The 27,646-nt window shown below is 46.9% G+C and overlaps 1 protein-coding gene across 2 annotated transcripts; it reads left to right on the forward strand.

Annotated features, from left to right (window-relative positions):
- The first annotated feature begins 370 nt into the window (after positions 1 to 370).
- Positions 371 to 27,297, forward strand: THSD1 (thrombospondin type 1 domain containing 1). Of its 2 annotated transcripts, none has more exons than XM_080598856.1 (6): positions 371 to 1,721; positions 5,213 to 5,396; positions 6,813 to 6,951; positions 11,935 to 12,891; positions 21,208 to 21,366; positions 24,986 to 27,297. In XM_080598856.1, the coding sequence occupies exons 3-6, from the start codon at positions 6,894 to 6,896 to the stop codon at positions 26,359 to 26,361; spliced, it is 2,550 nt and encodes an 849-aa protein (XP_080454982.1). In that variant the 5' UTR covers positions 371 to 1,721; positions 5,213 to 5,396; positions 6,813 to 6,893; the 3' UTR covers positions 26,362 to 27,297. The 2 variants fall into 2 exon arrangements, with proteins under 2 accessions (XP_080454982.1, XP_080454983.1); XM_080598857.1 differs by having other exon boundaries at positions 5,222 to 5,396.
- The last annotated feature ends 349 nt before the right edge of the window (positions 27,298 to 27,646 follow it).

Raw genomic sequence — 27,646 nt, forward strand, 5'->3', positions numbered from 1 at the left:
TTCTCTTCTGAAACATCAAACAAAATTTACAGACAGCAGAAAGACTGAATTAGACGCTGAGTTAAAAAACTGCACACACGTGTTAAAAAATAAAATAAAATAAAAAAGAAAGAATATTAACAATTTGGATTATTCAAATCAAAATGTTTAAAAACGTCCTGAAAAATCTGTATGGCACATAAAGAATTTACTCTTTCCCTTCCAGAATATATTCCGAGCTCCTCAGCAAGTGCTGCTCTGAATGTTTTTGACAGTACTCCAGATGGCAGTCTGCCTTTGAAGCTTTAAACACCGCAGACCACAGCTAGCATATGGAAAAGATATTTAGCATGCATTGATCAAAACGGAGTGAAAGTGAGAAGGCAGGGGGCGATGGAGCCGAACACGGGCTGCTGGCTGTAACCTGCTGCTGGGGTTCAGCGTTCAGGTGAGGCAGGGAGACTCGTATTTTATGGAAGTTTTATTTTCTCGGTCATATAGATGACAGAAGTTAGCTAGGAATGACGGCTCGGGTCGAATTTTGGACACAAAAAGTAGAAAATTGCTTCCTCTTGAGTCTTTATGCCATGTCCATGCTCAATTACTGAAATGGGGAAGACTTTTTTACACAACAGTCAATGTAAGTGCCTCTTCAAATCCTTTTGTAGTTTTGCAAGTGTGAGGGGATACTACCCATAGGTATGTATTTAAGTCACAGACTACACGTCTGGGAAATAAATATGATAGTGGCTTGAGATAAATGCGTAACTTTGTGCAAAAATAAATGGATTATTTTCTTTTAGAAGTTTCTCCACAAGAGGATAATTTCATTCCGCATCAATGTGTCCTGTCATAACAGTCCCTAAACATTACTTGTGAACTCTGGATAGGAGCAACACCCATCTGTACGCAAACTTTGGCTGCAAACAGGCACTCGAAGCTGCTGGGGCCGCTCGTCCCCGTTGGTGAGATCATTTGGTGCCTTGGTTTCACTGCTGCTGAGCGGTACCCTTCGGTGTGAGACAACAAAACCCGCGGGCCCTCAGTTCAAACTCAGAACTTTTTGAGCAGAGAAGGATGGGGCAGACGGGGACAGATCTTATGGTGGTGCCTGGCTGCCGACGAGAAGAGGAGGCTCCCCACAGATGGAGACAGCCGCCCAGCTGCCGGCAGGGCGGCTCCTCGCCTCACACAGCCCCGTCAGAAAACGCGGCCACGAGGCCGAGCCGGGCCCTCAGCGGGGCCCGGGGCCGCCACACCCGTGCCGGGGCGGGCTGAGGGCGGCCCTCAGCGGGACGGCTCCGGCCGAGGGGAGCCTCCACAGCCCGGCAGCGGGCGGGCAGGGCCGGGCAGGGCCGGTCCGGGGCGGTGCGGGGCGGCCCCGGCAGCGCCTCGCCTCGCCTCGCCTCGCCTCGCCGCCAGGGGCGCGGGCTGCCCCCGCACGGCGGCCGCCGCCAGCCGCAGCGCCATTTACCCCGGCCCCGCCGGCCGAGGGAGGGAGGGAGGGAGGGAGCCTCGTAGCCCTTCGGCCGCTCCTCCTGCCCTGCTCCTCCTGTCCTTCGCCGCCGCCACCTCAGGCAAAAAAAAAAAAAAAAGAAAAGAAAAGAAAAAAAAAAAAACCTTCGTATGGGATCGCTGGGAAGCCCCGGAGACGGCTTTCTGCTCGTCGTGCAGGTAGTCCCGAGCGAATTCCTCGGTGTTTCGGCTGCGTCGCGACCGTGCCCGGTGCTCCGGTCCTTAAGGTAAACTTCTCGGGCGGGGGTGGGTTTCCAGAAAAAATAACGTAAACGTAAAAATTAATATATGCAGGAGAACGAAAAGATCAAGCGGCTGCGCTCGTCTCTTACCCCACGAGGTATGTATGAGGTATCTTAACGTATTTAATTTATTTGCATTTGTTATTTGTTACCGCTCGGACATCTTCCCCCAAGCCTCCTTATGCTTAATAAACTTATTTTCACCGCACGTTTTCCAAAGTAAACCTCGTCCGTGTGCTCGCTCCGCTGTAGCCCTCCGGTTTCAGGGGCTGGGCATTGCTGGCCAGCTCTTGGCTTGCTGAGCCGTTGTCAATAGGGGCTGAGAAACCCCGGGATTTTGTCATCTCAGCCCTAAAATATCGATGAAAACGGGCTTTGCCAGCTAATTATTTGTTCCCCTGCACGCAGGGAGATCTAGCGCTGTCAGTTCCAGCCTGGCAAATTTAGATGCATGATTTTAATAAAGCCATTATCTGATAACAACGTCAAACTGTCTGATGTGTAAATAAGAAGGGAAGATGCCTGTGAGGATGGCAGCCCGAGCCCCCCGCTGTGGCAGACATCACACGCGTACTTTTCCCCCTCAACTCAATTCCTCCCCGGGAGCAGCGGCACGTTTTTGGCCGTGACCGCTCCGCGTGGTCAGCAGCGATTAGATTGGGATAAAACGTGACGCACACCTGAGGGGCTCCCGCTTTCATGTCAGGGGTGGAGGATTAGATGAGCAGTTCTGAAATTCCCAGCAGGTGGTAGCGCTTCAATCGCCGCCTCATCTCGCACCGCAATAAGCAAAAATAATTAATGTCTTTGCTGACGGACAGATAAAATATCTTAAATTTACAGAAATGTTGCGGATACACGCTTCTTTCTTGCTGCTCGTGCTGCTTGGCCACTTCCTCAAGTGAAACGTAGGAAGGATTTAGGGACTTCAGGATTGGAGTTGCTGTTTTACTGCCTGCCTCTCTCATGCATAACCCGAGTTGTGCAAATTCCAGGTTGCAAATGTGACTGCAAAATGTTTATAAATTGTAAACCCCTTGTAAAACCCATTGCAAGGGATTTGCAATGAGGAGGGCCGAGGGTACCCAGGGTCAGGGTGAGATACAGGCTCCAGTGCATTTGTATTCTCTTTAAGCCCAGTGTTTGTTCATGGGGTAGCTGATTGATTCCTGATGGTCCCTTATTAACTGCAGCCTCTCCTCTGCTCTATGAAGGGGGAATGGTTGCTGAGTGGTACATTGATGAAGCTAGGAAGTGGTTAGCTGTGCTAAACCAGCGGGTCGTGGCACTCTGCGGAGCTGACTGGTTTGTGAAACATCAGATCTGTTCTGTGGCCTTTGATACTGCTGGAAAACCTACTGGAAGTCATAAATCCAGTCGGTGTTGTTGTAAAACCCATGGACTGTCCAGAATGATTACAAAATACTTAATTTTAATGACCTAGAGAAATAGGGGTATTATTTGAATAGGTATGTGGCACTAAGTTGGTATATAACCTGTCCTATTACTTCTTTATTTGGGGAAGAAAAAATGTTGTAAATGAAATTGTATCTTTGGATCGTACATGGCTCCTGACACTGCAGTGCCAACACACCTCGCAGTTCATGGTGGATTTCATCTCATATTACCTGTACCAGGCAGTGAAGTGCTATTTCCAGTGAAGAGCCAGAGGAAAGCTAAGTGATGAGACCAAGACCATACAGGAAATCTGTTGCAGAGCAGGGACTTGAAGTTTTCCTGTGTCATTTACATCACACACAAGCCCCTTGGTCTTCATTCCCAAGGCCCTTTATGGCTCATCCTCTCCTTATCTGTCATTTCCAATTCACTTTGGAGAGGAAGTCTTCCATTTCCAGTTAGCCCATTATACCGTCTCGTGGAACAGAAAGCATCTTTTTCTGTTGCTGTGTGTCTGCTGCATCTCACACAATAGAGCCTTAGTCCCTGCTTGTCCACCAAAGTAATAAATTAAAAAAGCCAATTATTCAAAGTCTGATAGCCGCCTCTGTTCAATCGCTGCTCATCTCATCAAGTTAATGAACTCGAGGTAAAAGATCTGCGTAGCGTAGAAACCATTTAAGATACATTGTCTGCCTTGAAAGGCAAGATTTTCTGCGGGTGCTGGAAGGGGAACAACAATAGAGCTGGGGGCAGGAGGTGAAGAAGTGGGAAATTTTTGAGAAGGAAAAAAAAAAAAAGGAAGAATTGTAGGAAGAAGGTGGCTGAAGGGGAAGAAATGTGAACCGAGCTTAGAGGTCAGTGTAGCGTTTGCACCAAACAGGGTGGAGGGAGAGAAAACCGGAGAGGAACAAACACATGGAGAAAGAAGGAGGGGAAGGAGAGGAGGAATGCTGTGTTAGAAATGGATGGGCAGTTCTTAGGCTGAAAGCTGCTATTAGAAATCAGCTGGCAAAGGTGTAAAAGCTCAGAGAGACTTCGTGCGTGCATGTTAGCCTTGGATTTGTTCAGGGGAGCCTCAAGTAGGTTGGTAAGTCGGGGGCTCCAGCTGCATCCAGTGACAGCAGAGGGAGAAGTAGCCCCGGGCCGGACTTGGCGAGGCACCTGGTGGAAGCGCTTGGAAGTTAGTTTTGGTGCCGTTTCAAATACTCCAGTTGCAGCTTGGGTGTTGCCTGCACTGCCCGCCAGAGCCTTTCCCTAAGCCAACCAAGATAACACAGATGAAAGTATAGAAGGGAAGAAGGGTTGGGGTCCGGTTCATGAAATGCCCAAAGGCCCTGGTGCTGGGCTGTGTCCACAAACTGGCTTAGAAAGAGCCTCTCCTGGAAAGTTCCTGCTATAAACACGGAGCAGGAGAGAGGGGATGGGGAGGGGGGAGTGGATTAATGATGCGATTTGCTAACATCATACATCTGACAGTGGCAGAAATAGGAACAGAAGTCAGGTCTCCTGTGTCTCACTCCGGTGCCCCATCTAATGAACCATGCTGCGTTTCCATCTGTCAGCTTGACATGCGCAAATTAAAATGTATGGCAACTATCTCAGGAGTATTCTCCTGCCCGGTCTTCTTTCTTTCTTCCCTAGGATGTATTCCTTCTTCCGTAGCTTTGTTTCCTTTCTGCTGTGTGTCACTCGTTAGGCTCAGATTAAGGTGGTTTGAATTTTACCTGACGCTGTGTGATTGTCTAAAAAACAATATTTGTAAAAGACATTTGAAAAATACGTGGCTAAGAAAGCTAGAGATGGAAAGGACCCATTAAGGCATCCAGCGCAATTGTGACTACTGCCCATAAAGCATTTTTATTTCCCCTCTTTAGTTCAGTGCAGTTTCAAGCAGTGCCACATAACTTCTACTTAACTGTTTACCTTGAATGATTATGCCATTGGCCAAGGCATCCCTTGCAAATATTTTTTTTTAAACCTGCTTTTTCTTTCTTGGATCACTCTTTGCTTCTTTTTTTTTTTCCTTTAAATGCCCAATTAATAGTTAATGATGGTTAATAATGGTTAAATCCCAGGACCACCAGCGTATTGAGCCTGCGACACGACACCACGTCTCTTGACAGTAGCCAGTGCCGCGTGCCGCAGAGGAGAGCCAGCTCGGGAGTCCTTCGGCAGGCAAGCAGGGAGCAGCAGCCCCTAGGAGCAGGCTGGCCCTCCACCACGCTCTGCCATCAGCCTGCCCCTGGCTGGATGCACAAGGTTTGTATTCCTGTAATTTACAGCACAGGGAGTGAAACTGGGTGTTTGGGGTATCGCCGTCACTGCCTAATTCATTCTGGAGCCCGGTCAAGTTCATGGGCCAGGTGGTGATGATTCCCCAGTAAATATGTACAGCTATTGTCGTAATGGGCCTTCGCTGAGCAAGGCTGTGCATGCTCCCGTTAATCTTTTCTTAGAAATTATTCTCTCCAGCCACTTGAATTAAGTGTATATGAGAAACCGGAGAGGGAATTGGCACAGAGCAGACAGGCGAAGAAGCTAAAACAATTTAAAAAGCTTTCAAATAACACATGGGCTGAATCTTAGGTCAACAACTCTTAGGTCAATAACTCAATGTTATTGTTGAAATATCTCATTATTTTTATGATTCCTGAAAACGTACCTGATCTTTGTCGTGCCCAGTTCTTGCGTTTTATGTTTATGTTCTGCAATTTTTGTCTCTCCTAACTTATGCGTGCTCCGGTGCCAGTTTTCTCTCGTAAAATCAGGTTGTAAGCTGTATTGAACAAGAATTTTCTTGCATGTTTGAGTGACGGTAAGCACAGTAAGGCTGACTTTCAAACAATCCTATACAATACAAAAGAGAGCAATTCTTGTATTTTGAGAAGGACTCCTTTGAGCTCGATCTTCTCTTTTTAGATTCTCTCTTGCTTCTGTTTCTGGAGCGAACTGTAGGTTTTGCTGCTGTCATTCTGCTTCCAGCCTGTTTTATATGATTGCTATGAGACTCGTAACGACTAGTTTAAAGCACATTGAAATAAAATTGTGAAACTTTTCAAAAGGTTCTCTATTTTTGTTGGCATAACCAATGCTACATAGAATGTAAACTTGAAAAATGATGGAGGAAAAGTTGGAAGTTAGCACTTTCTCCAGCTAATCAGTCTGAGTGACATAAAAAGCAGTTATATATCTTTTACAGAGCCAGTGAGATAATATAAACAATTAAATAATATTAATATTAATAACTAAATAATATTACTAGACCTGAAAACAGGGCAGTTTGAATTGTATAGCAGCAGTAAACCTCCAGTATCTACAGATGTTGAGGTCAGAGTTACATTTTGTATAAAATACTTCTTATTTTGCAGTTGTGGGTGTTGATCTTAATGTAAGATATGCACAAAAGCAGTTACTGCAGTGCAAAGGTAAATTGTTGTGACAGGTCTTTATTGTTCTGTCTCAGGACGTGACATTTAAAGATGGAAAATGTACTGTACAATGAATTTTGTAGTTGTGCTTATCCGTCGATCCAATATTAATAATGGTTAGGTAAACGAGAGAAAGGTGTTAATTAATGGTGTGGGCTTTTTTATTTTTTTTTCTTACTAGTGGGATGTCTTTCCTCTTGTATTTTATGAAGCAAAGTCAACACAGCTGAATTTTTTAAACTTTCAGGTGTTCTTGAAAAACGTTCCTGCACTTTGGAGCTGAAGAAGGACATGAGGAGTAAAAGGACCTGGGATCGCACTGGTCAGAATGAAACAGATGTTGAAAGATTTTTCAAATCTATTGCTAGTGGTGCTCTGTGACTACGGTGAGTACTAGAGCTTTCAAGGGAAAACTGTGAGACTCATATTCACAAGGTGGTTTTGGATAGTGTTGTTTGCAGGATATCTGCTGAAATAAAAGGTCACACAAGCCACCGTTGCACAGAATATAGTCGACGTCTTGTGCAATATGTAGGTGGAAAAGACAACTCAACTTGCATAAGCTGCCCCTTTGGATCCAGCAGGAACCTTTCCTGCTGTGAATTTGCTCAGAGAAGCAAACAAGATAAATGAGCACATTTCTGTGGGCATCACCAAGGGGCTGGCTGTGTTAGAAGCAGTAACAGGAGCTCTGCTCTCTTTTGAGACTTGTATTCCGTAACATTTAATACATATCTTGGAAGACAGGTCTGTTTTAGGTGTCTGTACCAGGGTGGGAGGAACTACAACATAAAACTGCCCATTCCTCTCCGTTAACTGTAAAAGGAACCTATGGGAACATCGACAGTACAGGCAACTTCCTGTGACTGTGTGAGACCCCATCTGATGGACCTAAGCTGGCGACTCAGAGGACTTTTGAGAACAACGAGGTGTTCTCTCCTTTGACCACGTAAGAAGCCAAAGGATGGGATTCGTATCCATTCAATTTTAGTCATGTAAAATTAGGCAGCTAGTATGATGCAATCAGTGTTGTTTGAGTCACAAAATGGCACATCTTGAGGGCAGCTCCAACCCATCTGCAGTCTGAGATGTGTGGGTTGAGAAAGCACCTCCTCTCCTTCAGCTGTCAACGGAGATTAAACACCTAGTTTAGCTTAGACAGCTACAAGTCTGAGGGGAATCCTATGCAGGGCATCTATCTTTTCCAAGAACGTGCTAAGTAGAAGGTAGGTTTGCAAAGATAATCAACTCCGTACTACACAGTGATTTCAGTGATTTAGAAATCTTGAAAATGGGGCTCTTAATTTGTAAACAATACATATGTTTTCAAAAATCACATTCATAATTTAAAAGCAGGTGTTAAGGAGAGAAATGGACCGAGAATGTGTGCAGTTTGCTTTTCTTGTGTACGTGAGAAAATACGCTCAGCTACCTGTACCTCTGTTCTTGCTCCATCTCCACTCTAGAACAAGGGTTCTTAAAAGAAGTGGTGACTTTTGTCTGTGGCTTTTAGTACCACGTGTTGTTTTAATAAGACAAAGTTAGCTGGCTAAGTTAAGAACAGTGCTCTGAGTGGGTAATGCAGTGAAGATAAGTATTGAATTCACTTAATCCAGAAAGTGAGGTGAATGATTGCAATATCCACTGGTTCTTGGTGAGCCAGTCCTGCAGGCATTCACAACTGGTTGACTCACAGGTAAAAGCTATTGTTTGGGAACTTTATAGAGAGTGGCACAGTGAGTAATTAAAAGGTGCAGTTAAAGAGCTAAATCTCAGGTGCATCATCTTTTCCCTTATTTCCAGTGAAAGGGTAGTCCGTAATTCTGAAAATAACTTACGAACAGTACGTATCTTTGAGTATCACATGTGTACATACTTTTTAGAGAAATATTTGCCTCATATGTGTCTCAATTTTACACCAATACTGCGTTTTAAATGAACAAGTATATTGTGGAAAATTACTGTAATGCTACAAGAAAAAAAAATGGTTCTAGCATACAACAAAACAGTATTCAGTATTCTCATTTCTTATCAGTTTTTCTGATGTGTTTGTTCTTCGTAGCTTTGTTGTGCTGATGGCTGACAAGCCAACATCACAACCCAAGTTGGCTTGAACACAATTAAAAATAAATAAATATCAGAACAGCACCCTCAAATAATAATTCTCACTCTTCAGAAGAAAAACAAGGATTTTCCTTTTGATCTTTCTAAGAGGGAGCTCTTGCAAAGACTCCTCTGGCAGGTTGTTGGCGCCACAGCCAGACTCCATTCAGTGGGAGACCATTGTAATGACAACCAAAAATACACAAACGCATTGAAAGCTGCCCCTGACTGGCTGTCCAAACAATTGGGACCAGGTTTTGGCTTGTGACAGGGCCATGCACGCGCAGGAGGCTGGAGGGCTGCTGAAGGAGCACGCGGGGGAAGCTGGCTGCTTCTGACTGGCAACTTGTGGAGCATTATGGAAAACTGCTGCATGGGCCACTTATGAACGTGAAGTTGTTTTATTAAACAAAGAGGGGAGAAGGGATGCTGTGACCTGAGGGGTGCCAGGCAGAGCTCTGCAGTGCTGTAGCAGCATCCTGCAGTAATGCTCGCTTTCCTCACTTCCCAAGTGATCCATATTAGGGTGGATGGGAGCTACACGGCAGTCCCCTGGCCTCTCTCCAGTCCTCCCACACGCATACACAGCGGTGTTATTTCTTCTGGTGTGGGCCAGTCCAAATAAAAAATAGTGCAAATGAGTAAGGAGAGGAGAGTAGTAGGTGTAAACATCAGTGCTTTTCATTACTATCACATCAAAGTTTTTGTTGAAAATTTGAAGCCTGGAGTTGAAATTTTTCACGCTGGGTTTTTGCCATGGCCTGATTTCTTTTTCCCTCATTACATTTCAGCCAAGTTGAATCTGGCCAATTCCTTTGTAGAGAAATGCATCATTTTGCCCACGTTCAAAGAAAGAAAAACCCAGCAACTTGCAACCATTTCGCTTGGAAACTCTAATGCAGCTCTGGGAACTTCACGTTAGAGAGCTCATGAAGCTCTGGGACATGCATTTTGTTGTCTGTATGAGGATGTGGTCAGACTTGGTCCATTTCTAAGTCCTTGCAGATGAGTTAACAACAAAGCTCTCTGAGGGGTTGAGCGTGCTCCAACTCCCTTTGCTCCTCTTGCCAGCCCCACACAACGCTGTGCATGCTGCAGCCCAGGGCAGCAGCTTTCTGCATGTTTCTAATGTCAGGCCCTGGGTAGAGGTGCTTGTTCTGTGCTCTCTGCTCCCCTTGCTGGCATGCTGGAGGTGAGCAAGAAAGGTGGGAACTTGCTGGAGTTGAATTGTTGAGGTTGCAAGGAGCCTCTGGAGGCCATCTGGTCCAACCCAGCGCAGGGTGCCCAGGACCCCGTCCAGGCGCCTTGTGCCGCTCTCCCAGGAGGAGACCCCACAGCCTCTCTGGGCAGCCTGGGCCAGTGCTCAGCCGCCCGCCCAGCACACAAGTGAGAAAGGCCAGGTAGTTCTGAGAGGCCCAGGTAGTTGTTCAGTTGATATTTGACGAGTTTTCACCTTTGTGTCTGTGCCCTGGTTCCTAACACACTGAACAAGAATGGTGACGTTTCCTCATCTTTCAGGGCCATTGCAGGGATAAACTCATGAATATTTCTAATACACTGATATACTATGATAAGAGCACAATAAAAGTCCATGGGGGAAATGAATAATTCTGTATTATCAGGATGGATTTCGGATGGTGTGCAGTCAATATTATTAATATCAATTATTATAGTCAATATTATTAATATCAATATAGTCAATATTATTAATATCAATATTATTATACATGGGACCACCATGGAAGGACAAGAATAAAAGAGCCCTCTGGTAACAGGCACCATCCATCTGCCAAATGAAGCAGGATCTTGTGGAAAAATTGGTATTGACTCATGCAAGTTAAAGGCCGACTTACAGCACATGTATGTGAGAGCATACACATGATTTATGTGTGTAAGGCTGTGCGTACAACCTTCACCCAGACGTTAGGGATGTGGTTGGAGCTGGTTATTTTAACTGCCTCTTACAGCGGGTGAAGAGTAATAGGCTGTTCTGGCGCATGCCGATGTAAATGGCTATAGCTGGTCAGATGAATTGCTTCCTGAAAACTTTCTCTGCTGACAGGAAAGTGAATCCAAGGGGACGAACTCAAATTGAAGCTTGCAGTGGTAGTTGTCTAGTATTCTGTGAGATGAGTCCTGCTACTCCTAAATGCTGAGTGCTTGCCTTGGCACTTGCAGTGTTTTTCCAGCACAGCTTTCTTTGAGGTAATCTTAAGACATATGTAACAGATTGAACAAGTCAGAGTATTGTTAGTCGATACTACTTACTAACGGATTGCTTTAGCTGAAGTCTTACAGTTGCATAGCACCTTCCATCCAAGACTCAGAAGCCTTTTTCCAGGCAATTTATTATATAAAGATGTCTCACAGCACATTCTCTATCTAGAATAAATGTAAGCAGTTCCCATTTTTCGGGTAACCTTCCTACGTCTGAAATCCTTAAGTTTCAAGCAATGCAGAAAAGCTAGCTGAGCTGAGAACAGAAATGTGATCTTCTCAATCCAGTGCTTTAGATATCATCTATCCCCACTAGTTACAGCATGTCTCAGGATAATTTGGCAACTTGCACAAACATGGTCATGCAAGAAGTGCGTTTAAAAAGCCTGTGCCATTTATAATGAAATGATGTCATTTAGACATGTTGCACCACATCTGAGACAAGAAAAGTGCTGCAGTCACCATCACTGTTATTTTCAGCTCTTTCACTCAAGTGTCTCTGTGATGCAAATGAGCAAAATGAAAGATTCATAAGACAGAGCAAGAGAAGAGGCTTCAAAAAGCATCATGCAGACTTCCTATTTTATTTAATTTGAGGGACATTTTTCATGTTTCTGTATTAAGAAACTACTTTTTTTTTGTTTTTATTTTTTTTTTGGCTAAAATAAGTAGAACAGCTGGCCATTGTGAAGTGGGCTTTAGGAATCTACAAGTGAAAGAAGTGGAGATTTTCACGGTCTATCCCTAGAAATGAAGTTTTCTGTGAATCTTTTTTTTTTTTGAAACCTTTTTTTTTAACCTTTCTGAGCGTGTTGCTACAGTGAGCTTTGAGCTGTTCCATATCACATCCCTGCACAAAGGGGAGGTGGTGAGCTTTAATTGCTCTAGTTACAACTTTTTTTTTTTTGGTGATCTGATTCACTTTTAAAAGTTTGAGCACGATTTCTTAAATATCCACTTTATAAATATGTATTTTCTTCTGTAAGTTGCATAAGCAGTGGGTTGTCTCTCTGTTTCTTAACACTGTTGTTACACTGTTTTCCTTTCAGTTCTGGGTGAAGCCGAGTACCTCCTGTTGGAGCGCCCAGGTCATGTAGCCTTCAGCAACGACACGGTGTCTGTGGAATATCGGTACTACAGCAGTGGTAATGTGACGGCAGAGAACCTGTCCATCCTCTTGCTGGATGCCAGCACCAACGAGGTCATTGCAAGAAAACAGCTTCCCGTGAATCAGTCCCAGGGGGTGGTAGAGTTTGAGTGTTTTTATTTCATGAGTGCTGGGGACTTTTTGTTCAGAATGGTCTCTCCCAGCGATAATAGCAGTGGTGCTGCAAGAGGAAGAACGTCCACCCTCCGCGTGGAATGGCCTGTATTTCACATTGATTTGAACAAGACCTCGGAGCTGCCTGGAAGCTCCCTTCAGGTTGGACTTTTTACAAACGAGCACTTGTGTGCCATGAACAAGACAGTGGTTTCGCTGGATGTGATATTCACCAGCACCCTTTATGAACTAGGAAGAGTAAGCTCTGATGAGATGCTGGGCGTTAGAACTAGAAAAGGAATCCTGCTGTCTAAGTCCCAGTGGGTAGAGTTTGATTGCCCGCATGTTGGTCAAGAAACTTATATTACTGTGCTACTGAAATCGTTAGCAACACATTCTGTTATTGCCTCCATGGGACCCATAGATCTCCTCCACAAATTTGGATACAGGCTGGTTGTGGCACCAGAAGCGGTGTGCAAAACTTTGGTTCAGGTCTTCGTAGTCTCGCCCCCGTGCACTTCTATCAGTGGCAAAATTGTCGTCTATAAAGAGGCTCTCAAGCATCCTACTCTAAGAACATCTTGGCTGTATGAGAACACCCTTCACCCAGGAGACAACAGGACAGAATTTAACTGCACTTTGTTTGATGTGGGGAAGAACAAATACTGCTTTGACCTCTATTTCTCAAACCGAAGCCATTTCCCAACGAGAGTTAAGGAGTGTATGATGATCCAGAGGAATATGGGTTTGTACCGACGTTTGTTTTCTTTTAGCAGAAATCAGCACTCTTCCCGGCCAACGTGGGTAATGATAAATCGGTTTGATTGTAGTGTCTCTTATTGAATAGCTGCCTTTTGGGTCTTCTGCACCAGCAAAAAATAGTTGTAAAGGCATATACAGATGGGAGTAAAATGGATTAGACTTGTGTAGAGGCGTACACAAGGACATTTGGTAACAAAGGCCACAGTGATAGCTTAAAACTAAACTTAAACTTAAAACTAGACTTCAAACTTAACTAAAGTGAAGGCTAAGTACCAACCAAAACTGTTTGGGACATTTCGAATGATGGATCCATCTAGTTCCAGTAAAGCTGAAACTTGGCTTTCTCAGTGGTTTAAGAAGCTACCACAGTAGATCTGACCCACTGGAGATATCTATACTGCATTTAAGTGTCTAGAAGCCAAATGTCCAACATTAAGTAGCTGTCTCGCTGTTTAGTTGAGAGAGGCAGACATCTCCCAAGGGTGATTCATCCCATCCTAAGATGGGTAGAGAAGATACAGGGGCTGAATCCTTGTCTGGCTGTCTTTTTCTACCTTGTTTGCTCTGGGCATTTAAAATCCTACCTGCTAGATAACGCAAATTTCGATGACATGAATCAAGATTGGGCCATAGCAAACGACGCTCTTGTGTCGTCAGTTGGGCAGCTGGAGGGGTTTTTGCAGCAGCCTTTCAAGCCGTATCTCTGCTGCTGCTTAAAACAGATCACAGTCCATTTCCCGACCCATAAAGCCACCTGCCAGAGCATGGGTCACATCCATACAGCTAAACTCTTTTCTTCCAAGAAAATACTAGATTACAGTATCACAGTATCACAGTATCACAGATTTCTAGGTTGGAAGAGACCTCAAGATCATTGAGTCCAACCTCCGACCTAACACTAAGTACTCCACTAAACCATATCGCTAAGCTCTACATCTAAACGTCTTTTAAAGACCTCCAGGGATGGTGACTTCACCACCTCCCTGGGCAGCCCGTTCCAATGCTTAATAACCCTTTCGGTAAAGAAGTACTTCCTAACATCCAACCTAAAACTCCCCTGTCGCAACTTTCACCCATTCCCCCTCGTCCTGTCACCAGGCACGTAGGAGAACAGACCAACCCCCACCTCTTTACAGCCTCCTTTAAGGTAACTGTAGAGAACGATAAGGTCGCCCCTGAGCCTCCTCTTCTCCAGGCTGAACAAGCCCAGCTCCCTCAGCCGCTCCTCGTAAGACTTGTTCTCCAGACCCCTCACCAGCTTGGTCGCCCTTCTCCTGGACTCGCTCGAGCACGTCCACGTCCTTCCTGTAGCGAGGGGCCCAAAACTGAACACAGTACTCGAGGTGCGGCCTCACCAGAGCTGAGTACAGGGGCACAATCACTCCCCTAGACCTGCTGGCCACACTGCTTCTTATACAAGCCAGGATGCTGTTGGCCTTCTTGGCCACCTGAGCACACTGCTGGCTCATATTCAGCCGACTATCAACCAATACTCCCAGGTCCCTCTCTGCCAGGCAGCTTTCCAGCCACTCATCTCCCAGCCTGTAGCTCTGATTGGGGTTGTTGCAGCCCAGGTGCAGGACCCAGCACTTGGCCTTGTTGAACTTTTCATACAACCTGCCATGTGGGGACAGTCTGTGTGGTCTGTGGAGTCCTTTGGCCACGACCAGGCATGCTCTGGGAGAGTGCTGGTTGGCAGAGGCCAACACTGCATCCAGGAGTATGAATGATTGCAGTTAAGGAGTGATCATAGTTAAGGATGGTCACAAGACAGAACTTGAGCCCGTTTCTCAGTCCTGATTAAGGAATATCCATACGTTCTTTATTTTTTATCTCTACAACTTACATATGTGTAGCCTCATAGGCAACTGGGGGTAGTAGTCCATGGTTTGACAGGGTCTACTCACCACAGTAGCACGGCAGAGGAAGCAGATGAGCCAAATGTCCTCTGGTTTGTTGAAAACTGTAGCAAGGGATGGGCTGCATGTGTACAAGGGGACTGGGGCTGGGTTAGGTTGTGTTGCCCACATCCTGGAAGAGAAAAGTAAAGGCTCTGAAGTTTTGGAGCAGGCTTGCATCCATGGGTTATGAATTAGTCTTTCCCATGGGCATACTTCAAAGAGCTTGGGTTGAAAGGCTGGAGATGTATTTGACACATCCCCACCCTGGTCTTCCTGCAAAGGAAGTGCAGGAGCTCGAGCCAAAAAAGGGTCCTTGCACCTCCTGGGCAGGTCTCTGAGTGGGATGATCAGGAGACAAGGAGCACAGGACGTGGTCCAGACACAGCCTACCTAAACTAGGTTTCTGGTGTTGTGTGGTTTGTACTACTTCATTAATTCTGACATTGTGAGCTCTTTAATTAACACTCTGTACTAAGAATGACCTCTCTTTTCACCACATGCCAAGCCGGGTACGTAGTTCTTCTCTGGAGCTTAACTTTCCATCTGTATTCTTTGTTGGTGCTCTTGGTCTTTGGCACAGGAAAGTCCACCTAAAAATGAAAGCACACTTCCTTCATCGAGATAATTCTCAAGGAAAAAGGAAGAGAGAATTCTCATTCTTTCTCTGTGCTTGGGTGGTATTTATATGGCACGCAGATACTATCTAGCTAATTGCCCTGACAGATGAATATGTAGGATATGACACAGCTGCGTTTCTGTGCCCAATATTTGACTGGTTTTAATCGTTGAAATCCACCTTAAGCAATGCCTGCAAGTCGCTTTGTTTCCCGGAGCTGCACGTTAGCACCACAAGTGCAGCGGAAAGAAATCAGGCTGCTCGTGAAGAATGCCTTCAAGTCAACAGCTGGCAAGTTGGAAGTGTCACGTCGACGAAGCCGATGAAAGCGAAACCACGTCGCCTTAAAGAAAATGTCAACCCGAAATTAATTAGACAGCAGCACGTCTGCCTTCGTGGCGGTATCCGTGAGACTTCAAAGCCCCCAGGCAGCGCCGGAGAGGAGCGGGGTGTTCGGGGAGGAGTGTGGCGGCCCGAAGCGGGGCGAACCTCCGTGGTCTGTGGGGGCTGAAGGAGGCCTTCTCCTGAGCCCCTGGCCCTGCGGCAGGGAAAAGGAAAGTAGGTGCATTTCATAACTCAGCTCATCTAGCTCCAGCCTCCGGTGAGGGGCTCTTGCTCTGCTGCTCTCTGCCAGACGAGGCAGCTGTTTGCTACCCATCGTCTTCCCCCTGCAAGGCGTTGGCACATCCAAATTGTGTCAGTCCTTCCTGATAACCTCAGTGTTCTTTTTGATAAACTGAACAGATCGAGTCCTTAACTGAAAGGCGTTTTCTTCAGGATTTGATTAATGTTCTGGCTCTTTTGGGCTCCATTTCCATTTCTTTTAGCAATCCTTTTTATTTGACGACACGGGTACCGGCTTTGGGTGTCATCTTCTAACATCCTCCTCCCTGATGCCGTTCGAGCAGTAGCTCGAGCTCCCTCCTTACTGATCCTCTGCTTTTACTTCCACAGATTGCCTAGCTGATTTTTGCCGTAGCTTTCACCCTGGAAACCCTTGAGCTGTTCTTACACATGACCTTTTAGTTCCGCGGTCTATTCTGCGGGTACAGCTTGTATTCCTTCTGCCTACATTTTGCATTTGGCTGATTTACAATCCACTTTCTGTGAGTTGTCCTAACTTACCATGGAACCTGCATTGCTGCGTGCAGTTCTGGTATCTCCTCGTGTCATCACAGGAGTGGCATATTTTCTCAATAACAATTTTGTATTTATTTTCCTGTCACCGAGGCAAGCGTTGTATAGCACCAAACATTATCCTTATCCCTTTGAAATCTCTCCAAATGCATTCCCACTCGGTGATGATTTTCTGTTGACAATTGCATATCAAATCTGTCACTCCGCCAGCTCTTCCTCTGTTTAGCATATGCTCTGTTATTATGAAACAAAGATACTCTCTTGTAAAAGATGAAAGCTCCTAAATCATTAAAATTATCTTCATCCAAACCACAGAAGATGAGATAAAGTTGATTTTGCAACACCTGCTTTGCATAGATCAGGCATCAGTTATTTTCCTGACCCTTCGTCGATCCAGCTCTTTATTCCTCATCCCTGGTAGGCTTCGGACAGCCCGTGGAAGAGGAATCTGTCTGTCTTGTGTCTGGAGGAGGAAGGAGAAGGCTGCTGGTCACGCTGGGCAGGCCAGAACAGCAGCTCTTCCAGCAGGAGCCATCAGCTTCAGAACAACCGTCACAAAAAAATCCCCAACCCTGTGTTTTCCAAGGCTGTGAATCTATCTATTAAACATAGGGAATAAGTTCATTAAATGTGAGCCTGTGCCCGTGGAGCTTTCTGTAGACTGCAGCTGGAGAACCTGTGAAAAAATAACAGAGACGTGAGTCACTTCATTCACCTCGGCGCAGCGTTAACGGCTTCACGGAGATGACTAAGAGAGAGCCATGCAGCTAAGATTTTCCCCACGCCTGACTGAATTGTCTGAATGTCTGAGAAAGAAAACTCTGCCAGGTCATTTTAGCCAGCAGCAGAAGCGTTGCGGGCTCATTCATTTCAACACGTTATCCCGTGCTTTGCATGGTGGGGATTTGAGTGTCCCCAGCAGTGAGACTTCAGCTCTCCTTAGGAAGATGTCCCACATCCTAGCTGGTGTCTGTCTGGAGTCATTTGGGATGGCTCTGATAAAATTACTCCGTAGTGCTATGCCATATAAACAGGCATATTTTCTTCATGTTTCCAGTGTTAATTAACGTTTTAATTAACTTTTTTTTTTTTACAGTTCTTAGTTACACTCCCAAGACCAGTTTCAACCCTGGTGTAAATCCTGATGAAGTCTGTTGCGCTTGCTGACAGCAGGGATGAATTTTGTTGCCTTCTCTCACATCTGATTTTTGCTACCTGCCCAAAAAAATACCGGAGGGTCTGCAGGGCACAAGTAGAGCTGTTGCCAGCAAAGGGAAGGAGGAAGGTAGGAAAAGCCCTTCTGGAGGGAGAAGCAGTCACTAAGTGTGCAGTAAGAGGAGTATCTAGGGTCGGGCGTGGATACAAGACTTGCATCAAACTCTTGCTCCCTGCGTGAGGCAGTGTGAATCAGCCCTGCCTGCTATCTGCACGAGGATCTGGGAACCAATTAGCTCTGTTGCCTCAATCCATTTCTGCCCTGCATTTGTTTAGAAACAGCCTAATGCAGGGAGGCTGGCTTTGTGCTCCAGCCTGCTTCGCTCCTGGCAGTGAATCCTTAATCTCCACATCCCTGGCATGTGAAGAATAAATGGGGTGTTGTGGACTCGCTGGGATAGCTCCTGAGAAAAGATTTCAGACAGTGCCCCAGCAGTTCTTAAAGATGTCTGTTTGTGGGGAAAAGACTATAATTAGCCCAGGCAGAGTCTGGGTTTTCTTCTTTCAAGAGGATGATCGTCCTTTCATTGTCCAAATGAGCAACCTGTTGGAGCATGCCACCGTTTCAGTGCGCCCAGGCTTTATTTCCATGGAAGTGGAGAAGCACGGGATGGCTGAGAAGGATGGTTTCCCAGGTCTTAGCCAAACACCACCATGCCTGGTCTCAGGACCTAGAGACTGATCTCAGCTTCCACAAGCAGCCTGCAGTCCCCCAGGCTAGCAGGTTTTTGCATGAGCCTGTAAATAATTAGTGATTTTATCCCATATTACTGGTCTTGTTGGAGTGCTTCGACCTACCTCGTGTGTCCGGGTGACGCTGAGCGTCCCGCACCGCCTGTGCTGTAGGACAGCACTGCAGGCTCACGGCCCTACTAAGGCCGAAACACAGAAGTTTGGGGAGAGGTGCTTACGCAGAGCAACAATTAACGCAAGTTAATTGCATTTATCTTTCATGTTGGCAGATCTGCCAACTGTCAGCTCTTTCAGACTAACTCATCAGTTAGCTATCTCCACGTCGATAAATGATTCCTCAACTGCATATGAGAAAAGTTCACACTTATTAGAGCTAGTTTGCAGTACGTACCGTCTGTTTTTTTCCCCTGGCACTTTGGATCTGCTTCTCTTAAATGGAGGTTAATTATTTCATTTCCTTGGGGGAGAATAAACTGCTTCATTTTCTTTCACATTCTGGTAATTGCAGGAGGTTGCAGAGCGGGTTGCGGGGTTTAAATCTCCATCTTTCACAGGAGCTGGAGCATTTCCTGCTCTCCTGCTGCTGAAGGCGCACAGTCGTTGCCCCAAAGCTATGGATGCCAAGCGCTGAGGAACTCTGTGCCTTCTGCTGAAGCTGAAGTCAGTGAAAAGTGCCTCAGAGCAACAGGCACGTCATAGGTTTGACGTCAAAATTAGAAAATTACCCATCCTAAGCGTACGTTAAAGCTCACAGGCATGAACGCAGGGGCTGTTGGGCACCCTCTGCTTTCAGCAGTGTTAGTAGTGGAGGCATCCAGAGCCCTTCTGGATCTGGCCCTCTCTCTGTCATTAACAGAGGCTAAGAAGAGCAGGGAATGTGGAGACAGGGAACTGAGCGAGCTCGCGCATTGGAAGTCATGGGGCTAATTTCTCAGCTGCTCACACTGATTAGTTTGTGGGGGGTTACATGCTTCTCCAGACAGCCTGCCTCCCTCTGCCAGGGGTGGGGGCACCGCCGGCGTCCGTCGTGATACCAAGACATCGTGAGACCCCCAGGTGCTGGAATACCATGAAGTCTTTTGGAAGAAGGATCGGTTGGCTATTGATTATGGCCACTTTTTATCTGCCTTCGGTGAGCGCTCTGCTCACTGGCTGGTGTGAGGAGGACCTCAAATACCCAGAGAGGTCCCTCGGCGTCGCGTGGGCTCGGCCCGCCGTGCCACCAGGGCGTCTTGCCATGCCAGTCCGCGCTGCGTGCGAGGCCGGGCAGACGTACTCCAGCGTGCATCCGCACCGATGTGCCTGCACATGCTTTACAGCCCTGGCTGGCAGCACGAGCGGGAGCTGAAAACCTCCGGGCCCCATCCTGCGAGGCACGTGGGTGGCGTCATGTGGGCAAGGAGCCCCGCTGGTTCTCTCACGCTGCTCACATGGATGTTACCTCGCGCTGGCGTGCCCACAAAAGTTTGTAGGACAGGGCCCAAAGCAGTTGAAATGTGACATTTATTAAATAACGTCTGTATTTATTTTTGTTAGGGACTTTGAAAAATAATAGCCTGCTACGAATAGAGCAGACAATATAAGGTGAAGTCGCAAAGCCACTTCCAGTCGCCAAACACGGTCTGGTCCTGTAACATCACAAACTGCTCACTGATCGGGAGCGCTGTGGCATCCTAGCAGCAAAGCAACTAGGTAATAAAATTAAATACCATGACCTGTGTTGGCAGTAGCAACCATAAATTATTAAAAAGAAAAATCTAATTTGCTTTTTGTGATTTATCTGGTTTTCTGGTTTATCTCTGAGCAGGGAAATGGAGCAACTGGTCTGTTGTTCTTCTTCCTGATACATTTTAAAGCCAGGCCGTTGAGTCGACTGACCCACAGGACAGTTCCCAGGGTACTTGTCCTTAAAGACTGCACCTGGACTCATCCCTTATTTTGGGATTTAAAGTTACAGTCCTGTCTGAGTGTCACAGCTTTCAGTGTGGGCAGGGACTGTCCCTTTCTGTCTCTGGGTCCTCCCTGCTCTGAAGTTTGAGTGCTGAGCACTGGATGAGTATGTTACCTAAGCAAAAAAGGGATTGCATTTAAAAAACGACAACATCTGAGTTAGCATTAGAACCTGAGCCTGCCTCCACTTAAAATAAAATAAATAAACCTGCGAAATTTCATCTTCAGTTAATTGCCTCTGTATAAGCAATAAAACAATAGGGACCTGTAAAGCTGTCAGATGAACGACTCAATAACACATTTGTGTGCTAAGAAGATCACAAAGAGGAAAAGCAGTATTGCCTCTTCATTAGGCCTCGTAGGCTTCTCCTCCTTTCACAATCACATAAATCAGGAGTAACTACACTTCAGTCAGTGAAGCTGTTCTGCTGTAAAAGCAGTGTTTGTCAGGTAGGAATTGGGCTTTATGAATATATAAATTAGGATGCTGTTAAAAAGATTTGTGGGTTAATTTCCATTTGCTGTTGTTCCGGGCAGCTCCTGCCAGCCTCAGTGGAGCGTGGTGTAGCGTGGGGCGAAGAGAGGAAAGCAAAAGTGGGAGCCGTGCCCCAGCCTCTGATGGGAACGGGAGCAGGTCCCTGGATCCGCTTGCTCTTTTGGTGTTGTGGTTTGCTTTGTTTGGTTATCTATTGCTTTTCTTGAATAAGAGAAGACAGTTCGATGCCTTCTTTGTCTTTAGAGGTGAGGCAGACGTGTTCCTCATTGCCGTGAGCTTGTGTGTTTGCAGAAACGTGGAGCCTGTGGCAGCCCTGGAGCCCCTGCAGCGTCACCTGCGGAGATGGCGTCCGGGAGCGCTTCCGAGAGTGTCTCACCTCCTCGCCGGCGAAACCAGGTTGCGCTGGATCTCCAAAAGAGACCTCCTCGTGTTCCCTGGAGGATTGTTTGAGTACGTAGCTCTGCTGTCTTCTGCCTTGTCTCCCCTGGCAAAAGCAGGTGGTGTGTTATTTGAAGGGCGGGGGCATCACATCCCTGTGGTTGATGGAGTAGGGCTGGAGCATACATGTGTTTGTGGGACAGCCGGAGGCAGGGCTCCAAGATTTAGGCATGCTGTGGGTGCCGTGGAAGTGGTTGAAAATCTCCAGCATGTCTGAGGGTTTGGGGAAGGGCCGGAGGAGAGATCTCAGGGCCAGGGGAACATAATCTGAATCACAGGTTAAAGATTCCAGGCAGTGGAAATCTGTTAAAAATGTAATTTTCTGGCTTGCAACTAGAGGAGGCGTGTATTTTTGATGTAGTTTGGAACAGGTGTGGAAAAGCCTCGCCAGCAGTGAGAGTATCTGTAAAAGAGCTTTAGATGTGTGTAATTCCTAAAATGCATGGTGTGGTGGGATTCATGACAGCAGCTGACGCTGAGAAGTTCTCCAGTGTCACCTGCACAGGACCTCATGTTTTTTCCAGCTGAGCCTACTCTGCCACTTCCCTGTTTCCTGTGCTGCTTCGTAATCAACTTTCAATTTTTCTCTGCTTTGGTGGGAGAGACCAAAGGTCCGCCGGCTCAGAAACTGGCTGGTGTACCCGCTCCAGTGCCACCGTGTCCCACAGGTGCCACAGCCTGGCAGGGATGGGGACGGGGAGGCAATCAGGGCTGTGCAGGCTCCTAGGCTCTTGGGCTATAATTTAACAAATTACAGCTGTAAGCTGTGGCAAAGCGAGCGGTGCCTTCGCTCTTGCTTTGGCTGCTTCCATGCCGCTGCTGGCAAAAGTGCAGTGTGGAGAACTGGAGTGGATCCAGCTGAAAGACGGCCGGTGTGGGGATTTAGGGAAGTTGCTTATCACATGGCCATTGCAGTGTTTGTGCCACTGAAAATGGAAGGACAGCAGAGGGGTAGAACATGTAGCAGCAAAATGCAGGACTACTTTTTCGATGGGAGTGTTGGCTTGAACCGGTTTCAAGAGGTTTGCTGAATGAAAGCGAATAGGCAGGAACGGAATGTGTTGTGGAGCACTGTAAGAAGTGGGTTAGTATTGAGCGAGAGGTCAGTCGAAAGGAAAATATTAAATTAATAAATAACGATGAATATTAAAAATGCTATTCCATCAAGGCAGGTTTTTGCATTTTGTCAGTTTTCATGCAGCACTTGAGATGTTTTAACAGATTATTGTTAAGGTTTCTGCTGTTCTTCATCACTAGAAAATGCTGGCTGTGCAGGTTTGCTTACACTGTGAAGCTGCAAGTGTAAGCAGAGAAGAACAGTTCAGATGTTTAGGGGCACGGTTTAAAGCTCGTACCCTGCTCTAGGGCTGCTTGTCTTTTCTGTGCCAGTCTCCCATCAGAGTGCTGAGGGCAATGGTGACACCAGAGAAAATCCACGGGTTAGGTGGTGTTTTTCCAGAGTTGCTACTGAGTTCTCCTGTTCTGTGCCTTGTATTACCTGCTGGAGGGGTCAGTGAATACTGAACTGGTTTGTTGATTGAACTCGGCTCCTTTTTGGCCAGTTTCACACTCTTCTGCAGCTCGGAGGGTGGTTACGGTGCACAGAACTGCTGCGGTCTGAGGCACCCCAGGGCAGGGTCTGCAGAGCGAGCGGACCTGAGGAACCCCCTCACATTCCTGCCGGGTCTCTGGTTTAATAAAGAGGGTTTGTATAGAGTCAACCCACACGCACAGGAGGTCTGCATCAGCACCCATTGCCAGAGAATCATCTGGAGAAATCACTTGCTTCTGCCTTGCAGATGGTTTTTAAACATCCAGCTCCCAAGCCAGGCTGCTTCTTTTAGAGAGCTCCGCCTATCTGGTTCTGCCTCGTTGAGTCTGACGTCGCCCAGGCAGTGTCTTGACACAGTGTCCGTCATCTGTCTGAGCTCGGGCTGGCAGTGTACCCCCCGTGCTCCCCCAGCTGTCCACCCCTTTCCAGAGCAGGCTGTTGTGGTGCAGCTATCACTGCAGTCGTTAGTCCAGCAGATGGAGCAAATGGCTGAAGAAATGAAACCAGCGCACGGCCTAAGGGCAGAGGTAGGTTGGGTGGCAAGAGGAGCAAACCTGGGTAACTAGATCCAGTTTCAAACCTTGCTGTTTGCTAGCTGCTAACTGTGTACTCCAGGTGATACAGCACAATGTGCATTACAGATAGGAAACTGTGTCCTTAGAAAACAACTGTGAGAAAACGGGACTGAGAGAAGGATGAGCAATGAATGGATTGCTCTGCACCAGCGCTACTGAACAGGGCAAACGTGGCTCCCACCTTCTCTGTTGAGCTCAGAACAGCAGTGCTCCTTGTTCTCTGGGCATGGTGGTGCTGGGCTCAATGTCAGTTTTAGGGACCCTCAGAAAATATTCAACAGGCAGCGTCGTTGTTCTTCATGCTGATGTCGAGCTCTCAGAGCGACATGAAGATCAAACCTAGGATCATGGCAGGATTTTTCAAAGGTCTTGGGGCTGTCTCACAGCCCTGACTCGAAGGAATGTGCCTCCAGCCCACCATCCGCTGCCTTGCACATCCACTGTTGTAGCAGCCTGGGACCTTCTGGCCTGCGTTTGTCAGTGTAATACATCCTGCACACTTAATAGCTCACTCCGGAATGAGCATTTTTTTTCTGGATTACAGGCAGTACATTCAGACTGATGTCTACTTCTCATTTTTCTGCACGTGCATTTTGTGTGGTGGGCAGGCACTGTGAGGCAGGCAGGAGCAGCTAGCAAGGCTTACAACAGACTGTCCATAACCCCGATGGGAGGCTCTGGGATCTGGATAAAACTAGGGACTGGGGCAAGGTTGTGAAGTGGTTCTGTCTGAGCTCACTGCTTCATAACCAGCTCTTGACGACCGCAGGTGGTGTAATGTACAGGTGAGAGGTTTAAATAGGGCTGTGAAAAGCTTTTGAGATGTTGATATTCCCAGTTAGCAGAGTATTCTTCCTCGTTTGAAGGTCCATCTCTGGTTCACAACAGAAGAGTCTTAATACCAGAATGCCCATGGCACCAGAGCAATGGAACCTCAGTTGGGATCCTGCTGAACAGGGGAAAGGTTTTTGCCCTCTCCAGGGACACCACTGGGCAACAGCTGAAGAAGCGCCCCCAGATGGCTGCTCTGAAAAGTTATGCTTCCACTGCCAGTGCTCTCTTCAAACTGCAGAGCTCACAAGTCAATAACTCTCACACTTCTTTAAGCCGTCCTAAAAATAATTTTGGAGTGATACCTGAACTACTAGCATCACTAGGGTTATTTTTACCCCTTTACAGCACTTCTCACCAGGAGATCTTGATGTACTTTGTAAAGGAGGACAAGTATTATTATCCCATTTTACACAAATATGGGAGTGTCTTATAGAAAGGGCAGAACAGGCAAAGGTAACGATTACATCTGAAAGGTCTTCGGGTCCCTTGATTTAAAGTGAGTAATCTGTTCCTGCCAGTTCAAAGTGATCAGTAGGAAGTCATCTACAGTGAGCAAATCTTACTGTACTGTATTAATTAATTGCTTTTGCTTTGTAGTATCCATCCTAAAATACCAAAATGCTGATGACAGTGCAGCTCTGGTGACAGACGTGTGTGCTCTTTGTTACAGGTATCAAGCCTTCCACCCCACCTTCTGTCCGGCCAGGAGAGGACCAGAAAGCAAATAACATAGTCACCATCACAGGTATCTCCTTGTGTTTGTTCATCATCTTTGCCACCGTCCTCATCACCCTGTGGAGAAAGCTCTGCAAAGCTCAGAAGTGCAGCGCCGCTGTGCGTCGGAACTCCGTCCACTCCCCTGGCTTTCGGAAAAACTCCGACGAAGAGAACATTTGCCAGGGCAACAAGCAGCGGGACAGCTTCACTGAGGCAGGGGATGCCCCCGTTAACATTCCTCTGACCTACAGGCGAAGCCTCCAGTTTGCCCAGGAAGACGATGTCTCTGGAAGCGAGAGCTTTCAGCCAAATGCCCAAAAAATAATCCCTCCGATCTTCAGCTACCGCCTCGCACAGCAGCAGCTGAAAGAGATGAAGAAGAAGGGCCTGACTGAGACCACCAAGGTGTACCATGTCTCTCAGAACCCCCTCACGGACACGGTTGTTGGTGCCACCACAATGCTTCCCCTGAGTGCAGAAAACCAAGAGGAGGCCGTGGCGAACAAATTTCGGATCAAATCTCCATTTCTGGACCATCCAGCTGGTCAGCCCAAATTCCCGGGAGAGGGCTGTAACCCTAGGCTGGATTTTCCGTTCTCCCAGGCCAATCCTGCGATGAGCCCCACGCAGACCTTGGTGAGGAGAGCTCATTTCAAACACCAGGATAACAGAGGGGAGGTGTCGGAGAGGGGCTGTCACAGGAACCCGCAGTTCAGAAGAACAGCCAGCTTCCACGAAACGAAGAAGGCCAGGCCTTTCAGAGAGAGAAGCATGTCCACCCTCACCCCCCGGCAGACCCCTCTTTACAACTCCAGGACCAGAACGTGGGAGCAGGGCTTGGAAGACAGAGCACGGGCGAAACTGAGAAACGCCAACCCGACTTGCGACAAGCTGGATCAAGCCCACGGCACCGTGCCGCCGTGCGAACCGCAGGGCCGCGGCACGAGGTGCCACCACAGGGCATGTCCCCCAGGGAAGAAGCTGGATCCCGTCGCTGACCGCCAGCCTGCCGGTCAGGAGAGGGCAGCTGAAAAGCCCGAGCCCAGCCGAAGCAAGCGGGGCCCTTCGCCCAACCCCAAAGGGGAGTGGCGGAAGGAAACGGGGTCAGCTGGCAAAGATAATTACCAGAGAGGCCTAACGATCAGTCCTGCCCAGTACCGAAAGGACAAGTGCCAGAGCTTCCCCTTGGACCCTGAGTTTGCCTTTTATGATAATACCACCTTCGGTTTAACTGAGGCAGAGCAACAAATGATCGACCTGCCTGGGTATTTTGGCTCAAACGAAGAGGACGAAACGAGTACTTTAAGCATCGAGAAGCTGGTGATCTGAGGGACTCGGTGCGGCCCTACCGGAGGGGCGTGTGCGGGAGAGGATCTGCAGAATCTGCTGGCTTCTGATGGAAGGAGCAGTGGGAATTGTGTTTCCTCCGCTTGGAGAAGGAGGGAATTCCCAAAGTCTGACTTGTGGGAACGCATTCCTTCCTAATTACTGGAAAGTGCTTCCGTAGAATTATTTTTTGTGTGTGTGTACCTAACAATACACACATAATACCCTGGGAAAGCTTGTGTCAGTGAAGGCATGACACAGGAATAACCCACGGGGGTTTATTGCATAAATCAGTCACATTTCATGCACCCTACGTAACGAATCCCGTTGATCTGGCCTTTTCCACCTTGTGAAAACCTCGTGCTAGTAGATTACGGTATCCTAAAAGATCCGTTGTCCAGTATCCTCAAACGTCTCTCCTAATTAGTGAATCGTTTCCCATTTAGAAAACACAAACCCCAAGTTGTGAGCAGTTTTCGTCATTTTTGTGGTCATTATTGAACTGGATTGATTGCCTGCGATTGTTCAGATAAGTCACATGGTGCTGTTTCTTTTAGCTGGTCGGATGAAAGTGCAAGCAACTGACACTGAACGTTTGGGGAGAGTTTAAAATTGAGGGGGTGTTCTTCATTATTCAAGACGGATGTTTTCTTTCTGCCAGTATTTATTCCAAGAAAATACGGTGATGTTCAAATATTTCCAGGAAACGAGTAGAAAAGAGCATGCTACCGGGAAGGGCAAAGAAATCCGACGATCAAATTTTAGCCCTCAGAAATGTTACTGGAGCATTTAAGCACCTATAAAAGGCAGTAAGAGAAGTGTTTAATCCCACAGCCTTTCTATAATCATCTTTGCCTTTATTAAGCATTTCATTTTGTGTGTGTAAACGAATTGACAATAATACTACTGCAGCAAGCTCAAAATAAATTATGAACAAAACCAACGAACAGCACATTTATTTCGTGAATACCCGTTTTGCGAACAGAAAGGATAAGGGCTTGATGTCTGATGATTCCCAGAGAATCTTAAGGTGAAGTACAAAAATTACGTTGTTTTTTTCCTGCTTTAAAATCAGAGCTTAAAAAATTGGTGATTACACACGGCTGCAAGTATTCAGAGCTGGGTTGAAACCCCAGCTGACAACAGAGACAAAGCTCAGGCCAGTGAGAATGACTCAGAGAATTTGCTTGCCATTTGTTAGAGTAACCGCCTCTTCAGAGAGTGTGCAAGGAGAAGGGGAGTGCTGTTGGGCACAGTCACTAAAAGGAAAGGTGCTGGCAGTTCAGGA

Source organism: Anser brachyrhynchus (genome assembly GCF_964034855.1).
Source record: "Anser brachyrhynchus genome assembly, chromosome: 1".
NCBI lineage: Eukaryota > Metazoa > Chordata > Aves > Anseriformes > Anatidae > Anser > Anser brachyrhynchus.

Bases quoted from the DNA above. Each gene is read 5' to 3' on its own strand.
- THSD1 (XM_080598856.1), top strand. From the start codon at position 6,894: ATGAAACAGATGTTGAAAGATTTTTCAAATCTATTGCTAGTGGTGCTC. The intron at 6,952-11,934 runs GTGAGTACTAGA...TTTTCCTTTCAG, and splicing joins AGTGGTGCTCTGTGACTACG to TTCTGGGTGAAGCCGAGTAC. The intron at 12,892-21,207 runs GTTTGTACCGAC...GTGTGTTTGCAG, and splicing joins GATGATCCAGAGGAATATGG to AAACGTGGAGCCTGTGGCAG.